Source organism: Python bivittatus, unplaced genomic scaffold (genome assembly GCF_059951505.1).
Source record: "Python bivittatus isolate LINGU-HERP-01145 unplaced genomic scaffold, Pbiv_v1 ctg000330_np1212, whole genome shotgun sequence".
NCBI lineage: Eukaryota > Metazoa > Chordata > Lepidosauria > Squamata > Pythonidae > Python > Python bivittatus.
Window position 1 is genome coordinate 31,586,000 of NW_028277058.1, and position 20,380 is coordinate 31,606,379.

At 38.8% G+C, this 20,380-nt stretch overlaps 1 protein-coding gene, 1 long non-coding RNA gene and 1 other non-coding gene across 5 annotated transcripts; 2 read left to right on the top strand and 1 right to left on the bottom strand.

The window, feature by feature from the left end:
* Positions 1-1,155: 1,155 nt before the first annotated feature.
* On the bottom strand, positions 1,156-11,369 carry LOC112540155 (uncharacterized). The gene is made up of 3 exons (XR_003084229.2): positions 10,987-11,369; positions 2,529-2,648; positions 1,156-1,833 (listed from the first exon to the last, which is right to left on the bottom strand). It is a non-coding gene; the product is annotated as an uncharacterized LOC112540155 (long non-coding RNA).
* Positions 11,370-11,467: 98 nt separating this feature from the next.
* Positions 11,468-20,354, top strand: SLC25A3 (solute carrier family 25 member 3). 3 transcript variants are annotated; one of them, XM_007420193.4, is made up of 8 exons: positions 11,468-11,619; positions 11,767-11,932; positions 14,138-14,265; positions 17,354-17,533; positions 17,637-17,818; positions 18,620-18,792; positions 19,883-19,993; positions 20,068-20,354. In XM_007420193.4, the coding sequence occupies exons 2-8, from the start codon at positions 11,779-11,781 to the stop codon at positions 20,226-20,228; spliced, it is 1,089 nt and encodes a 362-aa protein (XP_007420255.1). In that variant the 5' UTR covers positions 11,468-11,619; positions 11,767-11,778; the 3' UTR covers positions 20,229-20,354. The 3 variants fall into 3 exon arrangements, with proteins under 3 accessions (XP_007420255.1, XP_007420256.1, XP_007420257.1); XM_007420194.4 differs by lacking the exon at positions 14,138-14,265 and adding an exon at positions 14,412-14,536; XM_007420195.4 differs by having other exon boundaries at positions 11,469-11,619; positions 14,141-14,265.
* On the top strand, positions 17,935-18,172 carry LOC112540160 (small nucleolar RNA SNORA53). Its single transcript, XR_003084231.1, has one exon. It is a non-coding gene; the product is annotated as a small nucleolar RNA SNORA53 (small nucleolar RNA).
* Positions 20,355-20,380: the final 26 nt, after the last annotated feature.

Here is a 20,380-nt window from a genome sequence, read left to right on the forward strand (position 1 = left end):
TCGGGCAACGAACACAACTCGCGGCCATCTTCCCTGCTCTGACATGTGGTCGTGGCTTCCTCTAGGCAAGATTGCGATTGCAGACAGACAATTGCTGTGAAGCTTTTTGGTGTCAAGCAAGGTTACTTTTCTCTCTCTCCATACTGTACTGTACTTTGTTTCATATTTTTGTGGTTAAAAAAAAAAAGACATGGTTCAGAATGGATTAACCTTATTTACATAGAACCTTATGGGAAAATTTGATTCGGTTCGCGACTAGAATCGTGGAACGAATTAAGTTCATGAACCGAGGTACTACTGTACTAAAAGAATCCTTTGTCCAATACAATCATCATCTGCTTGCTCTGGCATGCTATTCTTTTGAAAAAAATAAGATCATCATCTGGAATCTTCACAACTTTTCAAAACTGAGCTGACATAGTGTGGGTTGTGACTTCGTATTTGATTAGCAGGTTCCTGTTTCTTATCTCTAACATCTTTCAGTAACTGAAGAAATCTGTGGGAATTATTCTTTCATTCTCTACATCACCAAACCATGAAAACATTTAGGTTTCAGGTGGATTGTTCCACTTCATAGTTTCAAAAATATATCAAATAGATCTCTACAAGTTCATGTTCTTTTCCATAGCATTCACAGATCTGAAGCATCTGAATAATTTTATTCAGTTTTCAAAATCATCTGTCCATGCAGAGATGAGCATAGTCTAAGAGATCTCTCCAGCATTACAAAAATAGTAGAGAAACTACTGATTAAGATACTATTCTGCCAAGTAACAGCACAATTTTCCCTTTTGAAATTAAGAAACTGAATATTTGTTTTAAAAATCTCTATTTCCTCTGAATAACTAAAAAACTATGCAGCTTTAATTTATGTAGATGTCAGTACAGGTTCTGTTAAACTTTCTTTAGAATTAAATATTCTGCCTGTAAATTATATTTTTACAGCTTCAATTACTGAGTCTAACACATTTAAAATATTGACTTTAGAACTGCTGTAAGTCCCTAACCAAAAAACACTTGGTACGTGAATTAAACAGACCAAGTCAGATGCAAAGAACCTGAAAGACAGGTCCACTACAACAATGTGTAGATGTCAACTAAGCCTCCCACTAAGAAATAACCAGGCCTTTAGTCTATTACAGTGCATACATGAGGAAAAGATGTATTTTTATTTATGTATTTTTGCTTTTTAATTAATAACAAAAAGAGCAAAACAATGATGGAGATACAGTGTCAAAGGGGAAAAAAAAGTGCTTTACAAAAAAGTGAAAGAAGCATGACAAAAATGTATGTCATAACAGTAAACAGTTACAATTCTATATATACTTATCTAATCCAAATATTCAAGTATGTATACACTTCTATTACATTTATGACTATCATTTTTTAACCCATATTTTGTATAAATGAGTCCTATATTTCATTATACTTGTCCATACAAAGTCTACGTCTATAAGCAATTCACTCATAGGTGGCAAGTGCAATCAGGTCTTTAGTCCACTGTGAACAGGGTCATACATTTATCTTTCCAATGCTGCAATATCAGTCTTTTGGCCATAGTTAAGGGCATGAAGAATCCATTTATGTTGTCCAGTTGTCAAGTTGCATGTACTAGGTATGTATTTCAAGAGAATATTTATCCTCTGAAAATTTCAGCTTTTGTTGCAAAAAGCTAAGGAAAAGATTTGAACTTGAGATCCTGAATATCTAGACTGAATCAACTCAATAGGGCTTATTTAGAATGAGAAATTCATTCCAGAATATTTGCAGACTATTTGCTATGAAATCATCTAGCAAAACGTGAAAATCTTTATTCTGCTAGCCATTTGACATCTGCAAATATAAAAGAGATAGCAATGTGTGTTAAGAAGTAAACTTTCAAATTGTGAAGAGTATATGTTTTTTGCAAAGGTGATATGGCAATCATGTTGCTTTCAAGTCTTGCAAAGTAAGAATAAAGATGATTCAGATATATACATGCTGCCTTTCAGGTGATTAATTTAGATATAACATTTCCTTGTTTGGCAGTGTTAATATTTTCCTGGTAAAGATTTCAAGAATAAAGTAGAAAAATGTCTATATTTATATCTGCATGCAAAGTTGGTTGGATTGAACTGTAGGAACACGTAGCACAGCTATCATGAAAAACAGCCCACATTTATGCATGCCCTTTCAAACAGCTGCATTTTCACCATATTATGTGTGACAAAGACCTTAAATTTAGGTAGCAAATCTTTCCTTCAACAGTATCAGCACTATTTAACACAAACTAGCTCTTGAACCAGCATTTACTGAAACTGCAATTTATTAAGATAGCTTATACAAAAATATTCTACTGAAAACCTTAAGAGAACTAATTCAAACCTATGTTAATGAAATTGCTAGACTTGTTGAGTATGTAAGATGCTAGGAAGAGTCATACATATCTTTGAATACCTGCAGACCTCAAAGAAGAGTATGCTATCCTAAAGATGCAAGAAATTAGAACCCATCTGAGTCCCCAGGATGGAAGAGTAGAATTCTCAAACCTTTCCTAGATGCCTCTTGTCTTCACACCTGACCCTGCCTCCTGCTTGGAGGTAGTGCCTTGGAAATTCCTGCTGCAGTATTATTTTATATGAATCTTTATTCTGCTAGCCATTTGACATCTGCAAATATAAAAGCAGAGATAGCAATGTGTTAAGAAGAAAACAGGCTAGTCTATTTTAAACCTAAAGATAATAACTCTTCATCCAACAGTTCTTTGCCAAACATAGCAAATGCTACTGCATCCCATTAAGCTGGTTGTCATCTAGAACTGTCCAAAATAGGCATGGTACTGCAGTCTGAGCTACAGGCATGGAGTTCTGCATGACAGTTGTAGTCCACACATTTACTAAGGCTCTAGTCACTGAGATAATCTTTCAATAGGCCATTTCCAAAACTGACCATAATGAATTCCTATACAGTAGTTGGAAGCATCATGGGTATTACCATGATCTATCTTTCTCCACATACACACATACATCAATTGTTTACTTGCTGTAATCAAGAGATTTTATATACATACACATATACATACATGCATTCTGCTATTCTCTTTCAGGGTAAGTAACATTATACATACAGTCAGGTCCAGAAATATTGGGACATCGACACAATTCTAACATCTTTGGCTCTATACACCACCACAATGGATTTGGAATGAAACAAACACAATGTGCCTTAACTGCAGACTGTCAGCTTTAATTTGAGGGTATGTATATCCAACTCAGGTGAACGGTGTAGGAATTACAACAGTTTGCATATGTGCCTCCCACTTGTTAAGGAACCAAAAGTAATGGGACAATTGGCTTCTCAGCTGTTCCATGGCCAGGCGTGTGATATTCCCTCAGTACCCCAATTACAATGTGCAGATAAAAGGCCCAGAGTTCATTTCAAGTGTGCTATTTCCATGTGGAATCTGTTGCTGTCAACTCTCAAGATGAGATCCAAAGAGCTGTCACTATCAGTGAAGCAAGGCATTAGGCATTAGGCTGAAGAAACAAAACAAACCCATCAGAGAGATAGCAAGAACATTAGGCATGGCCAAAACAACTGTTTGGAACATTCTCAAAAAGAAGGAATGCACCGGTGAGCTCAGCAACACCAAAAGACCCGGGAGACAACGGAAAACAACTCTGGTGGATGACCGAAGAATACTTTCCCTGGTGAAGAAAACACCCTTCACAACAGTTGGCCAGATCAAGAACACTCTCCAGGAGGTAGGTGTATGTGTGTCAAAGTCAACAATCAAAAGAAGACTTCACCAGAGTGAATACAGAGGGTTCACCACAAGATGTAAATCATTGGTGAGCCTCAAAAACAGGAAGGCCAGATTAGAGTTTGCCAAACGACATCTAAAAAAGCCTTCACAGTTCTGGAACATCCTATGGACAGATGAGACCAAGATCAACTTGTACCAGAGTGATGGGAAGAGAAGAGTATGGAGAAGGAAAGGAAGTGCTCATGATCCTAAGCATACCACCTCAGCAGTGAAGCATGGTGGTGGTAGTGTCATGGCGTGGGCATGTATGGCTGCCAATGGAACTGGTTCTCTTGTATTTATTGATGATGTGACTGCTGGCAAAAGCAGCAGGATGACTTCTGCAGTGTTTCGGGCAATATTATCTGCTCACATTCAGCCAAATGCTGCAGAACTCATTGGACGGCGCTTCACAGTACAGAGGGACAATGACCCAAAGCATACTGCAAAAGCAACCAAAGAGTTTTTGAAGGGACAGAAGTGGAATGTTATGCAATGGCCAAGTCAATCACCTGACCTGAATCCCATTGAGCATGCATTTCACTTGCTGAAGACAAAACTGAAGGGAAAATGCCCCAAGAACAAGCAGGAACTGAAGACAGTTGCAGTAGAGGCCTGGCAGAGCATCACCAGGGATGAAACCCAGCGTCTGGTGATGTCTATGCATTCCAGGCTTCAGGCTGTGACTGACTGCAACGGATTTGCAACCAAGTATTAAAAAGGGAAAGTTTGATTTATGATTATTATTCTGTCCCATTACTTTTGGTCCCTTAACAAGTGGGAGGCACATATGCAAACTGTTGTAATTCCTACACCGTTCACCTGAGTGGGATGTACATACCCTCAAATTAAAGCTGACAGTCTGCAGTTAAAGCACATTGTGTTTGTTTCATTCCAAATCTATTGTGGTGGTGTATAGAGCCAAAGATGTTAGAATTGTGTCGATGTCCCAATATTTCTGGACCTGACTGTAGTACAGAAAAAGTCATGAGCAAAAGAAATTAAAGACTGGAGATAAGAGAAAAGATGAGGAAATATTACTAAATCTAGTTTACAACAATATTATTCACTCTACCTGTCTATCTTGAAAACATGGTTCCACAACTTCTATACACAAATTCATACATTGCTTTTGTACTTTACAATTCTAAACTCCATCCAACCATGACTTTCTGTGATCCCTTTCCTCTGAACCTATTTACCCTTTCCTTCCTATATTTTTGTAATTCAGTCATTATTTCTGTACAACCAAACCACTTCAACATACTTCATTCATACTGTTCTTTCATCATTGCGCTCAATACAAATTATGTCAGTGCTCATTTATTCTCGACTGTTTTTATTTTACCACTGCATTCAATTTACTTCTATTATATACACAGCGTGAAATCACAGCTGCCAGTTCTTTAGTTGGTGTTGGCCTTTATTCACACTGAGATCTCAAGAAACTAGGATGTCATAATTTATCAGCATAGTATATGTGCAGATCCATGCAGTAATTGACAGATGGAAATTTTGTCAATGCAGATTTTTTGTCCAAGGTATGCGGATAACCACTGGGACCACAACTGCTTTTCAGATCTTGATTGTTTATGATCTCCAATTCTTTGTCTTTTATTCCACTATCCCCTGGTATTGCCACGTCAGTTATCCACACTTTCTTCTTTTCAACCACAGTTAAATCTGGTGTGTTATGCACCAAAACTATCAGTTTGTATTCAGAAATCCCACAGTATTTTAACCCACTCAGTTTCTACTACTTTTTCAACCATATGTTCCCACCAATTTTTCATTACTGGCAGATGATAATTTTTACAGAAGTTCCAGTGAATCATTTTGGCAACGGTTATGTTGTTGTTTATAGTCAGTTTGTGTGATCTTGCATGAGCTGAGATCTACTGAGATCTACTGTTTCTTCTGCTTCTTTGCATAATCTGCACTTTGAATCATTTGATGATTTTTCAGTTCTGGCCCTGACTGAACTAAATAGCTTGCTCTTGAGCAGCCAAAATCAAGCCTTCGGTTTCTTTTTTTGATGTTCCAGTTATAAACCATTGCCAAGTTTTATCTTTATTCACTTAACCCTCAATCTTTTGTAGAAATTGACCATGTAATACTTTTCCTTATCAGAATTCTGTTCATGTTTTTATTACGTTATTTCGATATTCACATTTTGTTTCCTGTACACTCAGTAAGTTCCAATATTTAACTTGCATCAGTGCTTATCCTTGACTGTTTTTTACATAACCAACCAATGCATGTTTTTTTCTTCTTTGACAGTTTGTTTGACTTGAATTATATCTCTCTATTTTACCACTGCATTTTATTTACTATTATTGTTGGTCGCATAGTCAGCCAGTTGTTTAGACTGGATTTGCCATGTTTATCCACCTATCAAGTCCTTCCCAAGGACCTGGGATAGGCAAATGTTGTTGTTTGATAGTGTTAAAGGTATCATTGCAGGATGTAAACTGTTCCAAGAAAAGCTGCCTTTTGCAGTTGACTGATGGTGATTTTGTCAATGCCAGTGGTGTTCAAGTGGTGCTCCGGATGTTCTGGGATTGCACCCAAGGCACTTATTACTATTGGTACTATCTTAGCTTTCTTTTGCCACAGTCGTTCTATTTCTATTTGGAGGTCTTTGTATTTTGTGATTTTCTCCAGTTCTTTCTCTTCTATTCTGCTGTCTCCAGGTATTGCAGTGTCCACTATCTAGACTTTTTTGTCTTTCTTATCAACAATTGTTAAGTCTGGGCTGTTATGTTGCAGGTGCTTGTCTATTTGAATTTTAAAGTCCCAGAGCACTTTAGTTTTTTCATTTTCTATTACTTTGTCTGTTTTGTGGTCCCACCAGTTCTTGCTTACAAATGGTATTTCTTGCAGATAATCCAATGCACCATTGTTGCTACTTTGTCATGGCATTGTTTGTAGTCAGTCTGTGCGATCTTCTTGCAGCACCTAACTAGGTGGTCCCGTTTCTTCAGCTTCTTTGCAGAGGGGGCATTTGCTGTCTGTGCCTGTGTTCTCAATTCTGGCTTTATATGCATTTGTTCTTAAGGCTTGGTCTTGTGCAGCCAGAGTTAGCCCTTCTGTCTCTTTCTTCAACTTTCCTGCTCTTAGCCATTGCCAGGTCTTCTTGTTATCTGCTTTGCCTGCTAGGGGTGTGTGTGTGTGTGTACTGGCCATGTAATACCTTGCCTTGCCATGTCTCTTTTCTGTTCTTCATTTGGTCCTTCTTATAGGCCAGTTTGGTTTCTTTGATATTGAGTAAGCCTTCATGGTGTACTAACTTCAGTGTATCTTTCTCACTGTCCTTCAGGTATTCTTCCAATGCCCTTTTTTCTTCTTCAACTGTATGGTATACTTATAACATTCCATGCCCACCTATGCTCCTTGGTAAGTAGAGTCTATCAACATCACTGCGTGGATGAAGGGCATGATTTACTGCCATTATTTTTCTGGTCTTCCTATCCAGGGCTTTTAGGTCGCCTTGATGGCATAAATACCATCAAGGTGATTAACAGCTGGGCAATTTCAGTCCACTATTCCAGCTGTTTATCTAATGACTGGAATTGCCCAGGTGTTAATCACCTTGATGGTATTTACGCCACTGAGTTTGGACTTTAAGGTCTTCTTCACTCTTCTGATGTATTCACTACTAACTTTCTTCTTGACCTCAGTGTGCTTGATACTGTCAGCCTGAAGGATGCCCAGGTATTTGTAGTGATCTTCATCCAGACTCTTGATGTTATTTCCATTGGGCATCTTGATTCCTTCAGTTTTTACTATTTCCCCCCTGTTGATGGTAAGGGTGGCACATTTGTCCAGTCTAAACTCCATTGCGATATTTTGGCTGTATGTTTTGACAATGTTGAGCAGTGATTCCATTTCAGATGGTGTTTTTCCAAACAGCTTCAAGTCATCCATGTAAAGGAGGTGGGATAGCCTGGCAGATGTTTTTGATGTTTAATAGCCATGGCCTGAATTATTCAGTATTGTTAACAGAGGAATCAATGCAATGACAAATAGTAGTGGTGACAGTAAGTCTCCTTGAAACATTCCTCTCTTGATGTTAACCTCTTACAGTCTATTACCATTGACCAGCAACTGTGCCTTCCATTGTGCCACTAATCTTTGCACAAAGCTTCTGATGTTTCTACTGACTCTTGCTATTTCTAGGCACTTGATTATCCAATCATGTGGCAGGGAGTCAAATGCCTTCCTGTAATCAATCCAAGCTACATTCAAGTTGGTCTTCCTTCTCTTACAGTTTTCCAAAATCATTGTGTCAATTAGGAGCTGATCTTTTGTCCCTATGCTGTTTAGGCAGTTTCCTTTCTGCTCAGATGGAAAGAGCTTGTTTTCAACTAGATGCTGTTGGACTGCATCAGGTACCACATCAGTTAGCAATTTGAAAGTTGTTGGTAAGCAGGTAATTGGCCTTTAGTTGCCTAGTGCTGGCCCTTTTGCTGGATCTTTCATTATCAGGTAGGTTTTGCCAGATGTTAACCAATCTTCAATTTCAGCTCCTTGCACTATGTTGTTTAACTGCTTGGCAATGAGTGGGTGCAGAGCAGTTAGATGTTTCAATCAAAAACCATGCAGTTCATCTTCACCTGGTGCTGACCAATTCTTGATCTTCCTTGCCTTTTTCTCCACCATTTCTGCTGTTATTACAAGCTCTTTCATTTCAGCTTCCTTTTTATTCTTATCTTCCTCCTTTATCCCAGCTGCATTCTTGTTGTATTTCTTTGGGTTGTCCCATAACTGTGCCCAGAAGTGCACTGTTTCTTCTTTGTCAGGTGTTCACTGGTTCATTGCAGTCTCTCCATTGATGGATTGGTAGAAACATTTCTGATTTCACTGAAATTGGAGATTCTGCCTGTAGTGTACAATTCAAGCTTTGTATCTACTGATCTTCTTGGCTATGGCTGTTATTTGCTGCTTTATCATTTCCAGTGCTTCCTTGATCTTCCTTGTTTCTAGATGATATTTCTTGATCTTTGGTCTTCTTGTTCTTCAGCTTCTTTTCTTTCATCTGTTCTAGCTTGCTTGCATCTGACCTTAGCATGCTGATCCTATTTTCCAACCTGATCTTCCATTTTGGTGGTGCACTGTTTGGCTTTTTTTCTTGTTTGCTGATTTTGCATCCAAGATATCCAAGGTTATAACTGCAGTTGTGCTGTACATCAGTTGGTTTGTTTCTTGCAGTGCGCTGGTGCTTATATTTGATATTACACTATTGGCATTGTTTAATACTAGTTAGCAAAGAAGTAGTGCTAGCTACTTCTTTGTAACAAGCTTCAATGCAGGCAATCTTATTCTGTTTTTATGCTGTTCTAGATGCTCAGTTATTCTTTGCTTCAATTCCTCTTGGTTTTTAGTTAGAGGGCTTTGTTCTTTCTGAGAAGAAGGCTGTTCTGTCTAAGCTATTTCTGGCAAGGCTTCGATTTCTTTGCCCTGAGTAGACTTTTGCAATTTTTCCAAATCTACTTCTGTGAATAGTTTATTTTGTGTTATAAATTGATGTTGATCTGCTAGCCTCTTTTCTGTTATTTCTGATTCTGGATGTTGTTCTTTCCAGAAGTGGTGCATTCTTTTCAGATATCCTCTTCTCTTTGGACATGATTTGTAATAGCAGATCATTATTTGTTTGTTTTCAGTCTTTCTATATTTGTGACAGGTAGTTCTGCAGCTGCTGGCCCTGGCTGCTCAGCCAACAGTCCTGAGTCCTGTAGCCCACTTGTCACCAGATGTCCAGGAACTAGAACACCTAGTGCGATCCTTGTTGACCCAGGCAACAACCGATCCAGTATGGGTTTCTGTAAATTATGTCTCACCATATTGTTTATGGGAGAAACACTCTTCATCTGGCTCCTCTGATGAGATCTGCCCAGTATTGTTGAACCTCTGGCATAGCTCTCATCTTCCTCGGAGCACACAAGCCCCACAACCACATCAAGGTAGTGCCTCATTGGGGGTTATCATTATCATTATTATATTTATATGCTGCCTGACTCCAAGTGAGTCTTGACATACTTGTCATGTCCATTTAACAAAGTAGGCAGAAGCACACACTCACACACAGCTATTTTTCTTTCAACAAACATTCCTTGCAACAGACCACATACTACCCACTACCCATCTGCAAGCATTTGCTTGTCTTAACATTTCCCCATTTTTCCTTCTTTTGTAAACAAGGTTCATTGTATACAAAATTCACTGGCTTGCTCTAGGTTTTTTTGCATTTATGTATAACTTGTAATTATTCACCCCATTTTCTTTATCAAATATAAGTATCTTGTTCTTTGATGTATTAATGTTCAGATCATTCTGTCTAACGGTCACTGGAAGTCATTTGAGTTCTCAACATGGCATTGCCTGCATATGAAAGTATATGCAGCCATATCCCCAACCAACACACTTTTAATGTCACCTCAAGCATTCCCTATACATTTATCCATCAATGCAAATAATTCACTAAACATTCCATTTATTCGTGAACATGATTTATTTTCATCATATACCACTTTTATCACATTTGCCAACCAACCTTCAACTCCATGCAACTTTCCATAATTCAAGCCTTTTCACTTTATTATACACTTTTTCTAAAACAGCAAAGGTAAAATGAAACAACTTTACATGAAGAATGTTTTGATCATACAATTTTATTGTACAATCTGCTTAATGAATTGTCAAAGTGTTCAAAACAATTTGAAGAACTCTGTCAGAAAAAGAGAGGTATGCAAAAATATGGTGAGATCAAAATTTAAAATTTGCAGCTATAGAGGTGAGCTTTTTTCACTTAAATTTCATTATTTAAGCTTATCCTATTTTCCAGGTAGTTAGGGGGAAAGCACACAATTTTATCCATGCCACCTTGAGCTCTATACACACACTCTAATTGTATAGTTGTGTGTGTGTGTGTATAATATATGTTGTGTGTGTGTATGCATGGATGCATATATTAGTCCTATATGGATGATGTGAGATTAAGTCTGACACATAGTGTTCTATGGTCATAATTGAATATATCTATACTAGTGTTAGTGACTTTACAGTCCACAATCTTAATTCACTGTATCAAATTTTTGCAGATGTATGGGTCTTGCAAATGTGCTATGCTAAATCAGACTGCTCGACCCGAGAAATTCTCCAGCAGAGGAACCACCTTTCGTGATCCTGACAGCCGCGGTTACCTGAATCCTTTTGGTACCGCGGCAGCCAGGAATCCCCGACCAAGTTGTGTTGTCCTGGGCACTTTGCATGACCTTCTCCGCTCCGCCTCAGTGCTTGTTACACCTTCTTCAGGTCGACCTTCCGGTGTGAAGAAACGGAATTCACCGCCGCTACAGCGGCAGTTTCCCTAGTACCCGGCGGTGGCACCGTCCTCCCGACGACTTTGTCCCTGACGGAGGTTAATGCTACTAGCGGAGCAGTGGAGGAAGTCGGTATATGATAGGCGTGGTGCCAGGATTGGCCTTCCAGGACACAGCCAGAGCCGAGGGCCAGCCGACCTTTTGTAAATCTGGGTCAAATTCTAAATGACGTTGAATGTAACCTCATCACTATCCTTAATCACGACGTACTAAAAGCGGGGCGAACCATCAGCAAATGAGCTTCCGAAGAGGGGGGTTCTTGAGCAAGTCAGGGAAATGACGTACATTCAAGGGCTTTGCCGCCCAATCGCAGCACGATTTTCCGACCGGTTGCCCCGCCCCTTGCGTCAGAGAAGGACAAAGTCATTGAGGAAGGGTGATTTTCGGCCTTTTAGAAGGATCGCCGGTCGAGGAGTGGGTCGAGGGCGTACGGGTGTTCCGCCATTTTAGGAGGTAAATTGCAGAGGGGCCTGTCAGGGAGCCTAATATTTCTCATCCCTACACTGTGGCGGGAGGGAGTCCGTCCCTGGCCGCGCCGTGGTGAATGTTCTGCGCGAGAAGGATTGCTGCTAACCACCACTGTGTTTCTCGCGTTTGAAGTTTCCTGCCGCCATGTTCTCGACTGTCGCGCCGCTTGTGCGGCTCAATCCATTCCACGCTCCTCAGCTACAGTTGCACCAGGACAGCTCCAGCCCGAGGAAGCGCCTGATTAAATCGGAAGAGGTCTCGTGCACTCGGCGGAGCCTGGCAGCCGCTTCCGCAGAAGGTGAGGCGTGAGTGGTCGGGAAAGGGCATTCCTTCCTTGGGAGGGTCTCAGCCTCTCCTTCGAGCGCCTGTTCCTTCAGTGGCACGGGCTCAGTGGAAGGGGATCTAGGTGGAACCTTCTTGAGGACAAGTAAGGTCACCGAGCCCTTGGCCAAGTTATGAAACCTAAACGAGGACCAATTGCTTTGCCTTTCCGACGCTGAAGCCCTGGGTGGTTCTTTTAGGACCCCGACCTGGCTTAGAATGAGAAGGGCCCTTAATCTGCGACCTTGAGACTGACCTGCTTTTAATCTAGCAGGAAATTATCAGGTCACCGTGGTTTAAGCTGCACAGGATGCTACTGCAAGAAAAATCCCTGGATGGAAGAAAATGAATTGTTTCCATTGTAACTAGTTAGCACAGGTTTCCTCTCTTACAACGCTAATGCTGAGAATCAGATTCTGAAGGTCACAGTTAAATTGATGGTATATCTATGGGACATTGAGTTGTGATTTCTTTTTTTTTTTTTAAGAAATGCTACATTTGTTCATAATATGTAAGTTTTACAATAACCAATATTTATTGCAGTATTAAAGCACTGAACTTAAAAGAGTAACATATTTTTAAATGTTTGTTATTTCAACAAATGCCATGTCAGTTTTATTTACACTGAAGCCTATTAGATTATTAAATTTCAAGGGTCATCCATGTTACTCTGTTAAAGCAAAACTGTTGAATCTTGCAGACCCTCATGTGGCTTTTAGAGGCACTCGCTTCAGTTGGCATTTGTACTTTTTAAAAATATACATGCCTATATAAAAATTAATGTAGATAGAAGTAATTTTAGTGGTGAATTGTAACAGTAAATGTTGTTCATAGCAGTGCTGTTTTGGTTTATAACTGTTTTGGTTTATAGAAATTTCAGAGTCTGTACCACTTTGTTCAGTACTTTCTGTTCTGCTTTATACATCTATTCATGAATACCTCTTGATTGAGAATAAAGCTCCATAATGCAGTAGAAAGGTACTGCATTAAAATAAATTGATGATTAATTATATTTTGTTTATTTTTTCATGAATGATATTTATGGTATAATTTAAATTGTATTCACATGTTAAATATTATTTGATAATTTTCCTTGAAAACTTTTATCTTTTTTTGAGCAGCATCCTACTCAATAGATTATGATTTATAAAGGTTTAATTTTAGATGTAGGCAAAGCATGTTTTGTTCCTCCGGAGAATCTCACCTAGCCATTCAGGTGGTGATCTTGCATGTTTTCAGGAGTTAACCTCCAGACTAGAAGCAGTTTGTGATGTTAAGGACATTGTTTTCCAGATATGTTACAACATGTCCAGAAGTGTAGGCTTCCAGTTTAGAGAACTGATTTCCAGAGAATTGCCAAACTACACCAAGAATTAACTAAATTGGCATGGTCTGGAATGGATCAATCCATTTCTACAAGATTCCTGACTAATTTCTTCTGCATCCCAAACAACATCCGCCTTGATACTTTCATCTGCCATCTCTAGCTCACACAATTCCAACGGATTTTCATCAGTTAACTTGCGTTTCGGGCAAAATCCAAAAGTCTGCTCCAGCTATACGTAAGAACTGCAGTACTCAGTTCCCAATGAAAGCAATTCCCATTGAAACCAATACAGGTCCAAAGAAAAGTTCATGTATTGGAAAGTAGCCTGCAGCTCTAAAGCATAGCTGGAACTGAGTCCGGCATGCACCAAAACTTAATTTTACTTCGTTCCCACTTCACCCCCACCTTCTGTCTTTGAATCTCTTCCGCGCATGTTGACAAGGTCCTCAGGTTCCCAGGTTGGTACGACCTTGGAAGTCCTGGGTGCCAGATAACAACCCATCTGCGCCTAACAGTTCACATTCCATCCCCCCCCCCCCTCCCGCTACTATGATGGCAGAAACTAAGCAAGCAAACTAGCAGTGCTGGATTGCAAGGTTCTGACACCCAGTTTCATCACTCACTCTGAAGATGATGTCCTTTTGAAACCTAATAAAACCTATTGCCTAACATAGTTTAATATATGAATAACAAGGGTGTCCTTGCTTGTACCTGGTTCAATTTATGGGCAAATTGAGATCATGTTTTAATTATGCTGAGAATGTGAAAAGAGGAAAACATGCTAAATAATTTTAAACATGAGATGCAAATAGATATCACTTTGTATGCCAACTTCTTTGTATTTCTATTTTTAAGCAGAACAATATAGCTGTGCATATGGCTCTGGCAGATTCTTCATTCTTTGTGGACTTGGTGGAATTATTAGTTGTGGTACAACACATACAGCATTGGTTCCCTTAGATCTTGTTAAATGCCGAATTCAGGTTGGATTTGCATGTCAGATGAAGTGAATTACATAGCATGCTAAAGTGTGATATCTTACTAATCAAATGAAGATGTATATTTCACCAAAGTTTTAGCCTTGCATGTGATCTGCTTAACAGCATGGTGTGTCTTTTCTTTACTACAGAAGAATATAGTTGTGAATATGGATCACTCAAGTTTTATGCTCTCTGTGGCTTTGGTGGAGTGTTAAGTTGTGGTCTGACACATACAGCAGTCGTACCTTTGGATTTAGTGAAGTGTCGCATTCAGGTTTGTATATTGCCAAATATTAGAAGCTTAACTTTCTCCTGGAATAAGATGCTGAATTCCAGTAAGATACTTCTGTTGCTTTTAACTCTGATAAATGCAGGAAGGACACACTAGAATATAAAGTAATATTGATCAATTACATAATAGTCATTTTAAGCATGCATTAAAACAAATATTTCTCATAACTGTTCTGAACTGAACCAAATTTGCAGTATGTGGTTTTTGAGAAGACAGTAGTAATAGTTGGTATGTGCTATTGATATGATCATAAACAGTTGAAAACTCTGTAACTTAATTATTCAGACATATGCTTCCAAGCCAAACACTGTGCAACTGTAACCCAAATGCAGTATAAAGGATAAATCTTCATTGTGAAACTAGGTTGATAATATTTACATTCTGAGCTGCCCAAAGTTGGTTGGGGTTGGAGGGCATCAAAACTTGAATAAATAAATATTGCACCCATGCTTGGCAATTTTGAGGTGGTAAAAAAGACAAATGAAGTCTATAATAACCATGCAAATACTGGAATTAGGATGAATTCTCAGTTCTTAAAATCATGAATCACTATATATTTCTAATGTGTGGTTGTATAAGATTACATTAAATATAAGATTTTAAAATAGCTAATCTCAGTAGATAACTACAGCTGCTTAGAAACCTTACAAGAATTTAACTTCACAGAATTAATTCCAGCTATTCTGTTTTTCTAAAGCAGCTAAATATCTTGAGGAATCTTTTTTACTACTTTGTGATCCAAACACATATTGCAGAAAATGTAATCCTGCTTACACTGAAGTCAGAAAAGCCAGAAAGTAAGAGGAAAGTGAAATGGAACAAATCAGTGCAGGGCGGCATGAGGTAGGAAGGTAGGAACAGAGAGATTGAATATCTAAACAATACTATGTTTTATCAATAAAGTATTTTAGGATATTGAACAGTTCACTTTTTATCATACTTAGGTAAACCAAGAATAATTGCTAAGACATTTCCATTGTTTCATGGCATTTAAGGATTTATGCATAGTTTTCCTAAATATTAGGAATGACATTTTTCACTTAATATTAATACTCTCCATTATGATACCTGTCTTTCTGTTTTAACACTTTTGAATTCATATTTCCATAAAAATACCATATTCTTTCACTAATGCAAGGTTAATGTATGTACAATCCTTAGTATGAGGATTTTGCTTAAAACAATATAGACCTGTTTCTAAGCAGATGCTCACCAAATAATCACTATTGTCATTCATTCTTGGGTCTTGAAATGGACCAGTCACTTTTCTGTACAATCTTAAATTGTTCCTGCCCATCCAGTCATGTCATGTGATAGAATAATTGGTTCCACAGTTATTCAGAATGTTGCTCAGTTTTTCCCCAAAATATATTCCTGATTATTTTATTATTACCATTTAATAGAGTGTAATATGCATCTATCACCAGCCACTAAATTATTACTTTCATAGGTACCTCAACAGTCTAGTTAACATAAAAATTAACCCTTTTATAAATAATAAAGTATCTACTTTCATGGATGTTTTAATCAACTCAGTATCTCAAATTACTTTCATTACGCTCTCTTTTAGTTTCATACCCAGAAAACCTATTTTTCTTTCATTAATTTAATGTGTTGATTCATGTTCTTTACCATAGACTTTTGTATTCTAAGTTGCAATCTTCCATAGAACATGGACATCACAACATGGGTTTATGTATATTGACCATCACTACCCAACATAGTTTTGATTAAGTGAGATTTTCACATAAACTGGTCTGTTCTTAGCTAAAAAGCATTATCAGCCTTAATCACCCTCATGACACTCATCATTCTCTGCTTACACTAAAAACATAATATCAGTCAATTTTGGCTCATCTTGGCCAGTACATCACAAGCAAAGGCCAGTTTTACCCTAAGCATGCTTACACTATTGTATATAAACAAGGATCTCTAATCTAGAAACTACCTTGCAAGCCAACATACTGTTGCCCACAGTCTCAACAACTAGGAGGTATTGCAGTATGCTGATAAGACAATTAGGACAGTAGTTAAATTTTCCTATTTATGTTTTATATTTCATATATTTTAGCAGCTTCAAAACTTCCAAGCTCTGTACTTTCCCATTGCTTTTCACTTTTTTTTTCTTTTTGTTCTCTGTTTCAGCAAAGCCTTTCCTGATGTTCCCTAACTTTACCTTGCAATTAAACGTTACTATCTGATCTTTCCCTTCCTTCTAGTCTGTTAGCCATTTGATACAGGTTCTAACTTCTCTTTAATGAGGCTTCTATCATTACTGTGGTTTGTGTATCTGCACATTTAAACTGTATAATACAGGTAGTCCTCTCTTAATGATGGTAATTGGGATCAGCAAGTCCATTGCTAAGCAATGTGATCATAAAGCATGACATCATGTGACGGCACCAATTTATGATGGCAGTTGCGGCAGTCCCAGTTGCTATTGTTAGGCAAATCCCACATGGTTGCAGCGTCCCACGGTCATGTGATCTCCATTTGTGACGACCTGCCAGCTTCCCCGTTGACTTTGCTTTTGGAAGCAGGCAATGAAGGTTGCAAATGGCAGTCATGTGACCATGAGATGCTGTGACATCAGCATTGCAAGCTGGTTGCCAAGTGCCTGAATCACGATCACATGACTGCAGGGGCACTATGAGAGCCACAACTATGAGAACCTGTTGTAAGTCCCTTGTTCAGCGCCATAACTTCGGTTGCTGAATGAGTGGTTATTCAGTGAGTACTATCTGTATGCAATCATTTATAATGTTGCTTATTTTAACTGACTTTTTAAAACTTGTTTAGGTGGATCCTCAAAAATATAAGAGCATCTTCAATGGATTTTCAGTTACTATCAAAGAAGATGGTGTTCGTGGCTTAGCAAAGGGATGGGCTCCAACTTTTTTTGGCTATTCCATGCAAGGACTTTGCAAATTTGGTTTTTATGAAGTTTTCAAAGTCCTCTATGGTAACATTTTGGGAGAGGTAAGCTCTTATTTGCACCTCTTAGACCTAGCATAACTTCATTTTCTTGTGATTTGTCCAGTAGAAGTTTTATGACTATTTCTGATTTGCTACACTATTTTAGGAAAATGCATATATGTGGCGTACGTCATTGTATTTAGCTGCATCTGCCAGTGCAGAATTCTTTGCTGATATTGCTTTGGCTCCAATGGAAGCTGCTAAGGTTCGCATTCAGACACAGCCTGGATATGCTAATACATTGAGGCAAGCAGTCCCCAAAATGTTTGCAGAAGAACGTCTTTGGGCGTAAGTATTTGAAATTTCCTATACAGGTTCATTGTATGTGAATTATTAATCTATCATAGTGGCAAGTTAAGGACATGTTCAAATTATATTGCAACAGTTCTGAAACAGTATGAGCCAACATGCTCCCTTAGATCCATCTTTGTTTGGTGTCTCTGCTGAGTTCTGCTTATACATTTTGTCATAAGTAGCTCCAGCTAAGAGGGATCAGCAACTTTATGGTTGCACAGTCAAAGATGCTTGAGTCATTGGCATGTAAGAATAATATACCTTCATTCTAGCTGGTTATATTCTGATAGAAATGGCTGTACTGTATGTCATTTTCTCCTATCAGAATTTGGCTGGAATGTGGACATTTTATAAAAGGGAGCTAAATTGTTTTTGCAGTTAAAGCCAAGAAGGACTTCTATGTCTGTTCTTTTTGTCTTTGTAAAAATTAACATTCTCTAATTATTTTAATTTTATTGAGCTTCTGAATTGTATCTGATCTCTAACAGACTACTAAAAACTAGAGTTTGACAGCCTTTGGCATGATTTTGCTCACTGTGCCCAAAGGGTTTGAGTTGACTATTGGTTGTTGTAGATTCCCTTTCACTCAGGCTAATCTGGTAGCACAGATCTCACCAGGCTTTCTGCAAATGCTAATAATTGGTTCTGAATGTTCTGCATGGAAATGTATCCATCACTAAATTTAAACCTCTTCTTTTCGGAGTTTAATTGTGGGACAGTAGAAGTAAGTGTTTAATTTATAATTTCCTTCAATTAAAGCTGAAGAAAGTTTCCTAATTTCCTATTATTTTGCAGTTTCTACAAAGGAGTTGCTCCACTGTGGATGAGGCAGATTCCATACACGATGATGAAGTTTGCCTGCTTTGAAAGAACTGTGGAAGCCCTTTACAAATATGTTGTTCCCAAACCAAGGAGTGAATGTTCAAAACCAGAACAGCTGGTTGTTACATTTATAGCAGGCTATATTGGTAAGGAAACATTTCTCAACTTTCAAAAAAATTGTAATAGTGATAGTTGCAATAGCCAGCTTTTTCAAATATGATACAACATAATATGCTAATTTTCAGTTTGGCTAATGGCTAATAACTTTAATAAGGATGAATAGTTGTTGCAGTAACAGGGAAATTTAATCTTAATATAAAGCCACTGAAGCACCACTTAAAAAGATCTGTTCATACCTTAATGTATGTAGAGTAGTTTTCTGTTTTTTAACAGATTCCTTTGTAGCCTGAAGCCATTGTAGTCAGTAAACACAGACTTTCCTAAAGTATTGAGAAATGTATGTGCATGCTCCCGAAAGTAAAAGAATTCTCTGAATTAGTTACTCAGACATTGTGTTTCTATACAGGTAGTCCTCGAGTTACGACCACTCGTTCAGCAACTGTTCAAAATTATGACAGAGCTGAATGAGGGGGACTGGCCGTTGCAGCATCCTCACAATTACAACATCACAGCAAGCTGCGGTCACGTGATCATGATTTGCTACCTTCCCTGCCGGCTTCCCACAAGCAAAGTCCATGGGGAAGCCATCAGGGAAGGTTGCAAGTCGCTCCTGTAAGTTGCTCCCACTGCTTTTTCTCTCAGGGAGCCCAACTACAGAGTACGAGATCCTAGGGATCTCGTACTCAGTAGCGTGCACCCGCCTGCAGCATCCTCCAACCCACATTCTGTAGCATCTGGCCACACTTGTGCAGCATTCTCCCACCCACCCGCTGCCCTTGCCCACCTCCAACCCTCACTAGCCCAGCTGCACTCCCCAGTGCGTGCCCACTGCCCTCACTACCCCATCCGCAGTTCCTAGCACCTGGCCATGGCACCAGCAGACCCACCTGCGCTCCATACCTGAGACTCCCACCTCTTCCTGCTTAATGACCTATGCAGTCCTGGGGTTATGACGGCAGCCAGGACTGCCATTGCTAAGCAATGCGGTCACATAACATCATGCTTTACGACCACATCATTTAGCAAGGGCAATCCCAGTCCCAATTGCTGTCATAACCCAAGGACTACCTGTAACCATAATACACTAACAAATAATTTAAAATTAATTCTTTTCAGCGGGTGTCTTCTGTGCCATTGTCTCACATCCTGCTGATTCTGTGGTGTCTGTATTGAACAAAGAAAAAGGCAGTTCAGCTCTGGCAGTGCTGAAGAGGCTGGGATTTAAAGGCAAGTATCAAAAGTTTTTCTTAAGAGAATCCATGAATGCTTCCAGTTACTAACACTGTTGTATTTTTCACTAGGAGTATGGAAGGGTCTGTTTGCCCGTATCATCATGATTGGTACCCTGACAGCACTACAGTGGTTCATCTATGACTCCGTGAAAGTTTATTTCAAGCTTCCTCGTCCACCTCCACCTGAGATGCCAGATTCTTTGAAGAAAAAGCTTGGTCTTACTGAGTAGATGAATCATGGACTGAATGTCTGATAATAAAACATTGTGAAACTTTATTCACGTGGCAGTGTAGGACAATAAAAACTTGTTTTGTTTGGGCTGTCACTGGTGGTCAAAATAAACAATAACTAGAAAGACTTGGTGTCATAATTTTAAGCCTG